Genomic DNA, 13277 nt, shown 5'->3' on the forward strand with positions numbered 1-13277 from the left:
CCGGGGCACCTCCAGTCTCAGTCAGACCATTAAGTCTGGTCTTCTTACTAGAATTTGAGTTCTGCACCTCATCCTTCTACTGCTCCATCAGGGACTCTCTGTTGTGTTCCCTGTCAGGACGTTCATTGGTGGTAGCCTGTTAAGCAGAGCCTTAAAGAACAAGTAAGGGTTGATCAGAAAGAGAAGCAGTAGAGGTTACATAGTGTTCAGGGACCCAGAGGTGTGAGAGAGCCTGATGCTACGTGGCTGCACCTTCCATTACGGTAGCCACTCCCGTGTACGGCTTTTAAAATTTAAATTAAGTAAAATAAAATTCATTTCTTCAGTGGCAGTAGTCACATCTCAAGTATTCAATAGCTACATGTGGCTAGTTGCTACCATACTGGACAGCGCAGATATAGAGCATTTCCATCATCCTGGGCAGCACTGCTGTGTGGACTCTGCAGGTGCAGGAGCGTCGCTGTGACAGGGGCAGGAACGAGTCGGTACATGGCAGCTGGGCCAGGATGTCAGGCATGGGAGTTTATATTTCATCCTCCCAAATATTTTCTGCCAGTTTTGGCATCCTGGATTAAAAATCTGCATTTGTATTTGGCACAGATTCTTGATGAGACTTTTCCATCTTATGTGCTTTAAGGCACACATAGTACTTTTCTGAATTAGTAAACATAATGCTTAAAATACACATTTTACAAAATAGTTACCCAGCTGATATTGTCACACACATTTCTGTAGCACAACCTCCCAATCTGAAATTCGGAAGCCTTGCTGATTTCTAGCAGTATTCTTCTTCTTCTTATTATTATTATTATTAAGTGGGATTCCAAAGAGAATTTTATCTTAAGCTTTAAATAGGAGCTTCTTGTGTCATCCTTATTTTATCTGCTCTTTTATAATATTGTAAGGAGATGATGAAAATATCATGGGTGGATGTTTTCTTCTCTGACATGCTGCTGTTGAGTAACACAAGAGAAATCTCAGGCCCATGCCGGGCAGTGATTCTCAGTTCTTCTTTCAGAAAGAACCCTTGCTTTAATATACTGAGGTTGCACTCACTGTCTGGTCCTTGGTCCTTGGTCCCTTCTTTATGTTACAGTTATCATCAGGGCGCTGAAGGAGCAAAGCTCAGCAGGGAAGAACACCGTGCAAATTTATTTTTTATTCCTTTATACCTTTATTGTGAGGGATTATCATTTGCTACCTATAAAAAAAGCTTACTCTCTGATGGCAGGTTCAGCCAGTATAATAAAAGGCTGAGAATACAATGCAGATACACCTGTGGAGATCCAAACATATTTTCATTTTTCCTGACCACAGATAGTTTTCATGAAGATGGACTATCTTAAGTATATTAAGCATTCAATACACCTTGACACTAAAATTGTAAACAAGTTTTTAAATACTTAATATGCTGATTTCTTCCAGTGGCTGTTAACTGAATATTATTAATAATATTAGCAATTCATAAAAGTTTTTGCTATTTATTAAGCATCTACTATATGCCAGATATTGTTCATTATATTCATTAACACTAAGTCTCACAAAAAAACTGCAAAGTAGATATGATTTTTTCCATTTTGCTAGTTTAGGAAAATAAATTATAATACTATATCCATATAATGAGATATTATGCAGCCATTAGAAGCAATGTTGTAGGCGAATATCTGATATGTTAAAAAGATATTCATAATTTACTATAAAGTGAATGAAGCAGATAGCAAACACTGTATTCAGTATGATCCCATGTGTACTTTACACATGCATACACACACACACACATACGCACACACACTCATAGAAAAATGTGTGGAAAGATAAAGGCGGAATAGCATCAGTGATTAGAAGTGTCTCCTTGCGTTCTCCTCACATAATTTAACTTCTGGTTTCAGTGTGTCAAGGAGCTGAGCTTGCTGCTACTTAACCAGTGCCTCCTGCTCCCGTCCCTGAAACTGCTCCTGGAAAGCCAAGATGAGAATCTTCATGCCCTGGCACTGGAGCAAATCACAGCTGTTGCTAAGGTATGCCCAGCTAAATTTACTATTTTTTATACTTCAAACAGATGAATTAGCATTTTCATTCTCATAAATAATCACTGTTATTTATTTAAAATTACTTTATCTGTAGCATTCTCTGTCCACAGTAGCTTTTACTGTTGTGTGTAAGAAGTATATATTTCTTTATTTTACAAGCGTTTGCTAAGCTCCTTCCATGAGCCAGATTCTGTGTTTAGGTGCTAAGAATACAAAACCAAATAACAAAACAGTTTCTTTAGAAAAGCAGTGTATTAATTTCTTTAAGAAAATACTAAAGCAGCCAGACTATTCAACAAGTTTTTTTATAAGACTGGTCCCCTTGCCAGTTAAAATTTGGGTCTAGGGAATTCCTAGCGTAATGTCGGTTTTCCTTTCCTGGATGTATGTGTTTGGTTATCTACTAATTAAAGGTGAGACAGTGGCCTCAAGTAGTGTTAACTGGCCCCGTCTTAAACTCGTATTTTCTCTGGCAACCTAAATTGCCATTGAAAGCAGCTTCGTGTCTTGAGGAATCATGTACAAGAGTCAAGTCTTAAAGACATCTTGAGATTTCTCCCTCAAGGCTGGTTGTCTTGTTAGCAGGAAGAAACTTTTGCTTCTCTTTTTAAATTTTACATATTAGAATTAGACAGTTCAAGGGTTTTACTTTAATGAATTCACACTGTATGATCCTTACTGAAAACCTTCTGTAGAGAGATCATTCCTTCCTTTGAATTATTTGTGTGTGTGAATGTGTGTACACATACACTGTACGCACATAATAAATGTATATGTAGGAGTCCCTGGGTGGCAGAAACGGTTAAACACTCGGCTACTAACCAAAAAGTTGGCAGTTTGAGTCCACGCAGAGGTGTCTCAGATGAAAGGCCTGGTGATCTACTTCTGAAAGATCACAGTCATTGAAAACCCTGTGGAACGCAGTTCTACTTTGACACAAACAGGGTCACCATGAGTCAGAATCCACATGCAAATCACTTATACTTCAAAGAAATGAGTTAGCATAAGCATACTGTATTTTTACGCAAATAGCACATGCCTTCTGCATTTGTTTGCTGGCCGAGCCCTCCCCCTGCAAGACATCCTCATAAGGGCCGCCATGCCAATCCTCTTCTACTTATTGCTGTGAAAAAAATTAGCATAGCGTGATTATGAAAATACCTCACAGGGAGGATGCGGCCAAAAACAAACATAGAAGGCCATGTTATTTGTGTAAAAATACATGTGTGTGTACACGTATATATGTGTATGTATAAAACCTGTTGCTGTCGAGTCGATTCCGACTCATAGTAATCCTGTAGGACAGAGTAGAACTACCCCATAGGGTTTCCAAGGAGTGGCTGTTCAAACTGCTGATCTTTCTGTTAGCAGCTGGAACTCTTAACCACTGCACCATCAAGGCTTCTGTGTTTTTATGTGTATATATATTTTTTTAGTTATCATTATTAACAGAAATGTTACTGGATGTCTTCTAGGGACCAGAGAGGGAAGGAAAACTCTAGAGTAAGGTTTTATGCTTGCCACATAAGACAGTGATGAGATGGGTAGAAAGAGGTCAAGAACGTAAAAATTTGTTAATGACAAAAGACACAGAAAGTTTTGTAGATGGTTACAGAAAGTAGAACGTAATCGTATTTGGAAACAGCCATTATGAACAAAATGAGAAAAATACAATGCCTTTTTCAAAATAATGTAGAAGCTACTGTAAATATTTTGTGAATACACTCCATTATCACTGATAATTCATAGTAACAGGGGCCTCTTTAGGAACTGGACTGGAGTAGGGAATTGAGGGAACTTATGTCTTGGTAGGCTCTCTGTCTATCTGTCCTAAAATAAAAGTTACATAACACTGGGAATTTACATGATACTGAGAATTACAGAGAGTTTTTTTCCTTAATCTATTTTTCCTTGTAAATCCAACAAATCTGGAAAAGAAAACTAGGCTGCCATGTTCAGCATGTGATTCCCCACCACCATACCCTGTATGAATATCTCTGTTTGGCATCGTTCCCACTCAGATTTGCCATGGGCCTCTTCTAGAATAAAACGGTGACGTATAATATATTGCTTTTCTGTATTCATCCTGCGTAGAGCTCTCTTGGTGCACTCGTCAGTTTCATAGATGAGTATATCAGTTCTCATCTTATAGGTTGTCTCAAACGCATCTGTTAGGACTGCAGCTAGAACTGGGGCTCCCTGACTAATCTTTGTACTCACATCTCACCACCTCCATGCACACACAAAATAAGAAATGAAATCGGAACACTGCAACATCCAAATAGTTTTTAATGGTACTAATTTACCTGCATAAGACTTTGCAACTTCACTTTTGATGTGCATCATTGTGCTAAGCCTGTGGTTTTAACTGCCTTGGAGGTGGTGGTTTGCCTTGTGGTTGTGATGATAGCACATAATACCTCTGTGCCCTTCAGATACAAAAATCAAAGCTAGAGGCATCAAGTTTGAGATGAGTTAATTCTATACCATATTGAGACCCTCACTTTTCGGAATTCCATAATGAGATGTAACTGTAACTTCTCTACATTAATTTGAGTATTATTGTTAAGCTAGTCTGTGCCTTTAAAATGTATCCCATAAAAATGCTGAGTATCTTCAGACCTTTTGCATCTTCCAAAACCAAACCAAACCCATTGCCAACAAGTTCATTCCGACTCCTAGTGACCTTATAGGACAGAGTAGAGCTGCCCCATAGAGTTCCCAAGGAGCAGCTGGTGGATTCTAACTGTCAGCCTTTTAGTTAGCAGCTGAGCTCCTAACCACTGTGCCACCAGGGCTTCTGCATCTTCCAAAGACCTATTTAAAACATTTTGCAGAGTTTTCAATTTGTTTAAATTTCTTTAACTTCTTATTTTGAGATAATTTTAAATTCACACTCAGTTTCAGGAATAATACAGATTCTTTATGTCCTTCACCCCAGAATTCCTACTGCTAATGTTATGCTTGTAACTGTAGTACAATATCATAACCAGGCTACTGACATTGATTGATCTAACCTATCTACCTCATTGAGATTTCACTAGTTTTATATGCACTCATTTGTGTATGTGTCTGTATGTATAGTTTTATGCAATTTTATCACTGTAGATTTGTGTGACCACCACCGCTGTCAAAATATATGACAGTTCCATCAAAAGGACTGCTCATAGTGAGTTGAAGATAATGGTGATGGAATAATTTGGAAAAGGATAGTGAGAATAGCAGCACAACTGGAAGAATGTAATTGATGTGACTGAATTGTACATGTAGAAACTTTGGAAATGGTGTAACTTTGGCTATGTGTATTTTCATCAAAAAAAAAAAAAGGTCCTCAAGGTCTAGAAGGGAGAATGTTGACATGTCGTGGGGTTGTTAACCAATGTCATAAAACAATATGTGTACTGACTGTTTAATGAGAAACTATTTGTTCTGTAAACCTTCATCTAAACTACAATAAAAAAAAAATTAAAAAAAAAAAGGACCACTCATGCTACCCTTTTATAGCCACAGCCACCTTCCCTCCTTCCCCTACAACTCTTGGCAACTATGAATCTCTTCTCTATCCCTCCAGTTTTGTCATTTCAAGAATGCTATATAAATGGAATCATACAGTATCTAAATATTTTTTAATAACAGCTTTATTGAGATGTAATTCACATACCATACAATTCACTCATTTAAATGCACAATTCATTGTTTTTTTATTATGTTTACAGAGTTGTACAACCATCACTACAATCAGCTTTAGAGCATTTTTATTACCTTAAAAGAAACTCCTCTCTCCTTACTACCCCTCAAACTCCCCAACTTAGGGAAGCACTAATCTGCTTTCTGTCTCTATGGATTTATTTATTTTGGAAATTTCATATTAGTGGAATCCTGCAATATGCAGTGTTTTGTGACTGGCTTCTTTCACCTAGCATAATGTTTTCAAGGTTCATCCATGTTGTAGCATGTATTAGTACTTCACTTCTTCTTATTTTATTGCCAAATAATATTGTATGAATTTAACACATTTTACTTTTCTGTTCATCAGTTAATAGACATTTGAGTTTTCTACTTTTGAGTTATTATGTATAATGCTGCTGTGAACATTCATGTACAAGTTTTTGTGTGGACATATATTCTCATTTCTTTTGAGTATATACCTAGAAATGGAATTGCTGGATCATATGGCAAGTTTTCCATTTTTTAAAAAAATGTTTTTTACTTGTTCTGATTATATAGACATTTTATTTGAACCAATTCAGGCAGTTGATATGTTGGACATGGGGTCACCAGGAGTTGGAATCACTTCAACACAGAAGATATTAGTATTGAAAGGCTATGAACCCTGGGTTTAACTTAATTCATTTCAGCTACCTAAAGGGCCTCATTTTCATCCATCCACCACTGTTACCTCATATTTATTTGGACTTTATGTTTGTCAAAATGCTCTGATCTTTAGCTTCTCATTTTATATCCTGAAGTTTCCCTGTAGATGAAAGGCTTATACACTGCTGGTAAGACTGTAAGTTAGTACAACCATCTGGGAAAACTAGTTGACAGTGTCTGCTAAAACACAACATAGGCACAACCTATGACTCAGAAATTCCATTCCTGGAATTTCCAGAAAAGAATGCTTATATCCACCAAAAGACCTGTCCTAGAATGCTCATGGAAACAATATTCATAATAGCCTAAAACTGAAAGCAACACAATACCATCAACAGTAGAATGGATTTTTTTAAGTGTGATGTATACCTATACCTAAGTGCTTTAGAATACTATATAGGAATGGAAATGAACAAACTAATGAAACAGCAAGATGAATGAGTCTCACAAACATAATGTTAAGAAAAAGGAGCCAGACACAAAAACCTTATAATGTTGAGAAAAAGAATCCAAGCGTGACTTTAACAAATGGCCCCAGTCAGCTAAATATTCACATTCAAAAGAATGAAGTTGGAACCCTATCTCACATCATACGTAAAAATTAACTCAAAATGGATCATGGACCTAATTAGAAGAAAACATAGGAATAAATCTTGTGACCTTGCATTATTAACAAAAATGATTTCTTAGATTCAATAACAAAAGCACAAGCAACAAAAGAAAAAAATAGATAAATTGGAATTCATCAAATTAAAAACTTTTTTGATTCAAAGATACCATCAAGAAAGTGAAAGACCAACTCACAGAAGTATTTGCAAGTCATATATCTAATTAGAGGCTTATCCACAGTAAAGAACCCTTTCGATTCAACAATAAAATGACAAATAACTCAACTGAAAAATGGGCAAAGGATATGAACAGACACTTTTCTCCAAAGAATGTATACAAATGTCCAATAAGCACTTGAAAAGATATTTAACATCATTAGCTATTAGGGAAATGCAAATCAAAATTACAGTGAGATACCATTTCAAATCCACTAAGATGGCTAGAAATCAAAAAGGTAGAAAACAAGTGTTGGAGAGATTGGAAACCTCGTTCATTGCTGGTAGGAATGTAAAATGCTGCAGCTATTTTGGAAAACAGGAGTTCCTTAAACAAGTTAAGTGTAGAGTTGCCATTGTTGTTGTTGTCATTGTTATTAGGTGCCCTCGAGTCAGTTGTGACTTATAGCGACCCTAGGTACAAAGAACAAAACACTGCCTGGTCCTGTGACATCCTCACAATCATTGCTATGTTTGAGCCCATTGTTGCAGACACTGTGTCAGTCCATCTTGTTGAGGATCTTGCTCTTTTTCAGTGACCCTCTACTTTACCAAGCATGATGCCCTTCCCCAAGGACTGGTGCCTCCTGATAACATGTCCAAAGTATGTAAGACAAAGTCTCGCCATCTTCGCTTCTAAGGAGCATCCTGGCTGTACTTCTTCCAGGCCAGATTTGTTTGTTTTTCTGGCAGTACATGGTATATACAATATTCTTTGCCAACACCATAATTCAAAGACATCATTCTTTGGTCTTCCTTATTTATTGTCCAGCTCTCACATATGCGAGGCGATTGAAAATACCATGGCTTAGGTCAAGCACACCTTAGTCCTCAAAGTGACATCTTTGCTTTTTAACACTTTAAAGAGGTCTTCTGCAGCAGCTTTTCCCAGTGCAGCACGTTGTTGGGTTTTGTGATTGCTCCTTCCGTGGACATTGAATGTGGATTCAAATAAAATGAAACTGTTTACAACTTCACTATTTCCTCTGCTTATCATGATGTTTCTTATTGGTCCATTTGTGAGGATTTTTGTTTTCTTTATGTTATGTAATCCTTACTGAAGACTGTAGTTTTTGATCTTCATCCATAAGTGCTTCAAGTTCTCTTTCACTTTCAGCAAGCAAAGTTGTCATCTGCACATCACAGGCTGTTAATGAGTCTTCCTCCAATCCTGATGCCACATTCTTCATATAGTCCAGCTTCTCAGATTATTTGCTTAGCATACAGATTGAATACTGTAAGTATAGTGAAAGGTTACAACCCTAACGCGCACTTTTGCTGATTTTAAACCACACAGTATCCTCTTGTTCTTTACAAATGACTGTCTCTTGTCTATTTACAGGTCCCTCATGAACACAATGAACTATTCTGGAATTCCCATTCTTCGCAAAGTTATCCATAATTTGTTACGATCTACACAGTCAAATGCCTTTGCATAGTCAATAAAATACAGGTGTACCTTTTTCTGCTATTCTCTCCTTTCAGCCAAGATCCATCTGACATGAGCAATGATATCCCTCATTCCATGTCTTCTTCTGAATCCGGCTTGAATTTCTGGTAGTTCCCTGTTGATGTACTGCTACAACCATTTTTTAATTATCTTCCACAAAATTTTACTTGTGTTTGATATTAATGATACTATTCTATACTTTCCGCATTCTGTTGGATCACCTTTCTTTGGAATGGGCAAAAATATTGATCTCTTCCAGTTGGTTGACCAGGTCTTCCAAATTTCTTGGCATAGATGAGTGAGTACCTCCAGCGCTGCATCCGTTTGTGAAACATCTCAATTGGTATTCCATCAATTCCTGGGGCCTTGTTTTTCACCAGTGCCTTCAGTGCCACTTGGACTTCTTCCTTCAGTACCATTGGCTCTTGATCATATGGTGCCTCCTGAAATAGTTGAACGTCAACCAATTCTTTTTGGTACAGTGACTCTGTGTATTCCTTCCATCTACTTTTGATGCTTCCTGAGTCATTCAATATTTGCCCGTAGAATCCTTCAAAATTGCACCTCGAGACTTGAACTTTATCTTCAGTTCTTTCAGCTTGAGAAATTTCGAGCATATTCTTCCCTTTTGGTTTTCTATCTCTAGATCTTTGCACATTCGCTATAATGCTTTGTCTTCTCGAGCGGCCCTTTGAAATCTTCTGTTCAGCTCTTTTACTTCATCATTTCTTCCTTTCACTTTAGCTGCTCTACATTCAAGAGCAAGTTTCAAAGTGTCTTCTGACATCCATTTTGGTCTTTTCTTTCTTGTCTTTTTAATGACCTCTTGGCTTTCTTCATGTATGATGTCCTTGATGTCATTCCACAACTTGTCTGGTCTTTGGTCATTAGTGTTCAGTGCATCAAATCTGTTCTTTAGATGGTCGCTAAATTCAGGTGGGATATACTCAAGTTTGTACTTTGGCTCTCATGGACTTATATTAATTTTCTTCAGCTTCACCTTGAACTTGCATATGAGAAATTGATGGTCTGTTTCGCAGTTGAGCTTGTTCTGACTGATGATGTTGAGCTTCTTCATCATCTGTTTCCACAGATGTAGTCGATTTGATTCCTGTGTATCCATTTGGCAAGGTTCACATGTATACTTGCCATTCATGTCGTTGAAAAAGGTGTTTGCAATGAAGTAGTTGTTGGTCTTGCAAAATTCTGTCATGCAATCTCCGGCATCATTTCTATCACCAAGGCCATATTTTCCAACTGCCGATCCTTCTTCTTTGTTTCCAGCTTTCGAATTCCAATCACCAGTAATTATCAATGCATACTTCATTGTGTGTTTGATCAATTTCATTCTGCAGAAGTTGGTAAAAATCTTCCAATTTCTTCATCTTTGGCCTTAATGGTTGGTGCATAAATTTGAACAGTGGTCATATTAACTGGCCTTTCTTATAGGCATATGAATATTATCCTACAACTGACGGTGTTGTAGGATGTATCTTGAAATGTTCTTTTTGACGATGAATGAGATGCCACGCCTCTTCATTTGGTCATTCCGATATAGTAGACCACATGAATGTCTGATTCAAAATGGCCAATACCAGTCCATTTCACCTCACTAATGCCTGGGATATCTATTTTCAAATGTTCAAATTTTTGACAACTTCCAGTTTTCCTAGATTCATACTTTGTTACTTTCCACGTTCCAATTATTAATGGATATTTGCAGCTGTTTCTTCTCATTTTGAGTCATGCCATGTCAGCAAAAGAAGGTCCCAAAAGCTTTCCTCCACCCGTGTCATTAAGGTCATCTCTTCTTTAAGGAGGCAGCTCTTCCCTAGTTGTATTTTGAGTCACTTCCAACCTGACAGACTCATCTTCCAGTACTATATCAGACAGTGTTCCACTGCTATTCATAAGGTTTTCACTGACAACTTTTTTTAGAAGTAGATCACTAGGTCCTTCTTCCTACACTGTCTTAGTCTGGAAGCTCCACTGAAACCTGTCCACCATGAGTGACACTGCTGATGTTTGAAATAACAGTGTCATAGCTTCCACCATCACAGCAACATGCAAGTCACCACATGTCATGGATTGAATTATGTCCCCCCAAAAATGTGTGTATCAGTTTGGCTGGGCCATGATTCCTGGTATTGTGTGATTTTCCTGTATGTTGTAATTCCTGCCTCTATGATATTAATGAGGGAGGATGGGTGGCAGTTGTGTTAGTGAGGCAGGACTAAAGATTAGATTGTGTCTTGAGGCAATCTCTTGAGATATAAAAGAGAGAAGTGAGCAGAGAGACAGGGGGACCTCATATCATCAAGAAAGCAGTGCTGGGACTAGAGCACACGTCCTTTGGACCTGGGTTCCCTGCGCAGAGAAGCTCCTAGTCCAGGGGAACATTGATGAGAAGGCCGACAGAGAGAGAACGCCTTCCCGTGGAGCTGACACCCTGAATTTGTACTTTAAGCCTACTTTACTATGAAGAAATAAATTTCTTTTTGTTGAAGCCATCCACTTACGGTATTTATGTTATAGCAGCATTAGATGACTAAGACACCACAGTATGACAAACTGACAGACAAGTGGTGGAGAGTTGCCCTATGACCCAGCAATTCCACTGCTAGGTATGTTTCAAAGAGAAATGAAAATGTTTATGTCCACACAAAAATCTGTATTTGAAGGTTCATAGCAGCATTGTTCATATTATCCAAAAAGTAGACACAACCCAAATATCCATCAATTAATGAATGGATAAATAAATTATGGATATCCATACAATGGAATATTATTTGGCAATTAAAAGTAATGAAGTATTCATGGTACAACATGGATAGACCTTGAAAACATTATGCTAAGTGGAAGAAACCATTCACAAAAGACCACTTCTGTTATTCCATTTATATAAATGTCCAGAAAGTAAATCTATAGGGACAAAGAGATTAGTTGTTGCTTAGCACTGGGAGTTGGGGGAGAATATGAAGTGACTGCTAATGACTGATGGACATTTTTTGGGATGATGAAAATATTCTAAACTTAGATAGTGATAATGGTTGCATAAATATATGGTAGTATATATTTATACTAAAAACTACTATTGTGCACTTATATGAATGAATTTTATGGTATGTGCATTATATCTCAATAAATGTTTTTTCAAAAGAGAGTACATACTATATGATTCAATTTATATAAAAGTTAAGAACAGGATAAAGTAATCCTCACCTACTATGTTAAGTTTAGTGGTGGTTATCTTTGCAGAGGAGAGGGGAGCAGTGACTGGACAAGGATGGCAGAGGAAGAGTTTCCGGAATTCTAGTAACGTTCTAATTTCTGATATGGGTAGGGGTTACCTGGTGTGTTCACTTTGTAAAATCCACCATACTCTACACTTATGAATTATGCACTCTTCTGTATGTGTCAATAAAAATGTTAACTATAAAAAGGGCAAGAAGAGCTCCCAGAGGGGTAGGAAAGGCAGCCATTATCACTGTTTTTACGTATGAGGAAGTGAGTCCCAAGAAGCTCCTTTCCCAAAAGAACACAGCAAATTAATGGCAGAGTCCTGGCTGCTGGGGTTATCAAAAGATATGATAGATATGAAAATACTTATAAAATTTAAATCCCTATTATTCTGAAATAAGAAATTACTGTAATTTATCATTGCTCTCCCAACATTATACAGTCCTGTTACACTTTCTAAAGAAGAGTTTTGGTAGGTATTTTTGCAGGACAAATGTCTAGCTATTTTTAAACATACTCGGTATTCCAGGGAAAAACAGAAAACTTTTGCTTTCTTTTTAAATTTTATTTTGCTATTCTCTATCCATTAGTAGGAACCTGTCAATAACTTCATGTTTTCCCCATATTGGTTGTTGATGGGAGTTCCTGTTGGCATTAAAAAACAAAAAAATCTGGCCAAGGGACTCCTCTGAGAGGCAGTAGCTCCTGCACAGTGTGCAAATCCAAGGGGAAAAACACCCCCACTTGCTTGCTGATAGCATGTATTATTTCACTGTTTGTTATAAGATACTGACAGCTTTATCGGTGATGCCAGAGATTGTACAGGCTTTTCCTCCAGTAGCAGTACTCCTTTCTTTCTCTAAGCTTTTCTGAAATTGCAAACCTCTGGTGTTTAGCATGTAACCTTTTATGAATGGTCAACAACCTCTTTCCTGGACCAGTAAGTAGGAAGTTCTTTGAGATTATATTGTTGATGATTAGTTAAAACCCTTTTACAACACAGACTGCTAGATTACCTTCTCCATCAGCCTCAGTGAGATTTAGAACTCACCTTCAAAACCTTATTCTCTCCAAGAAGGATACTCCGGCCGGTGTGTTTGAATCACATCTCTCGAATATTTGCTATTTAGGTGGAAGTCTCTTGAATTGTTTTACCAAATTGAAAATTTTCTGGTTTCATGATTCCAGGTGTGTGGTGGCTGTTGCTCTCCATTGCTTGCCTCTCTTTTGTACTGCTCCATGCTTCCACCCCCATGTCCCAGGAGAAGTCCTGAGCTACAGTACCTATTAAAGGAGTAATTCATGGCCTTAGAAGAGAAGTCTTTAAGACCTTTAGCACCTAATTAGGGCTTTCACCCT

At 37.6% G+C, this 13277-nt stretch overlaps 1 protein-coding gene across 3 annotated transcripts in view; it reads left to right on the plus strand.

Moving 5' to 3' along the window:
• Window positions 1-13277, plus strand: part of NBAS (NBAS subunit of NRZ tethering complex) — a 461389-nt gene that overhangs the window by 436137 nt on the left and 11975 nt on the right. For 2 of the 3 annotated variants that reach the window (XM_023728239.1, XM_023728241.1), the window contains one exon: window positions 1890-2018. In XM_023728239.1, the coding sequence (XP_023584007.1) occupies window positions 1890-2018 (129 nt within the window). Of the gene's footprint in view, window positions 1-1889; window positions 2019-5138; window positions 5242-13277 lie in introns of those variants that run through there. The other variant, XM_023728240.1, reaches the window with a different exon arrangement.

Source organism: Trichechus manatus, unplaced genomic scaffold (assembly GCF_000243295.1).
Source record: "Trichechus manatus latirostris isolate Lorelei unplaced genomic scaffold, TriManLat1.0 scaffold00023, whole genome shotgun sequence".
In the NCBI taxonomy this organism is placed as follows: domain Eukaryota; kingdom Metazoa; phylum Chordata; class Mammalia; order Sirenia; family Trichechidae; genus Trichechus; species Trichechus manatus.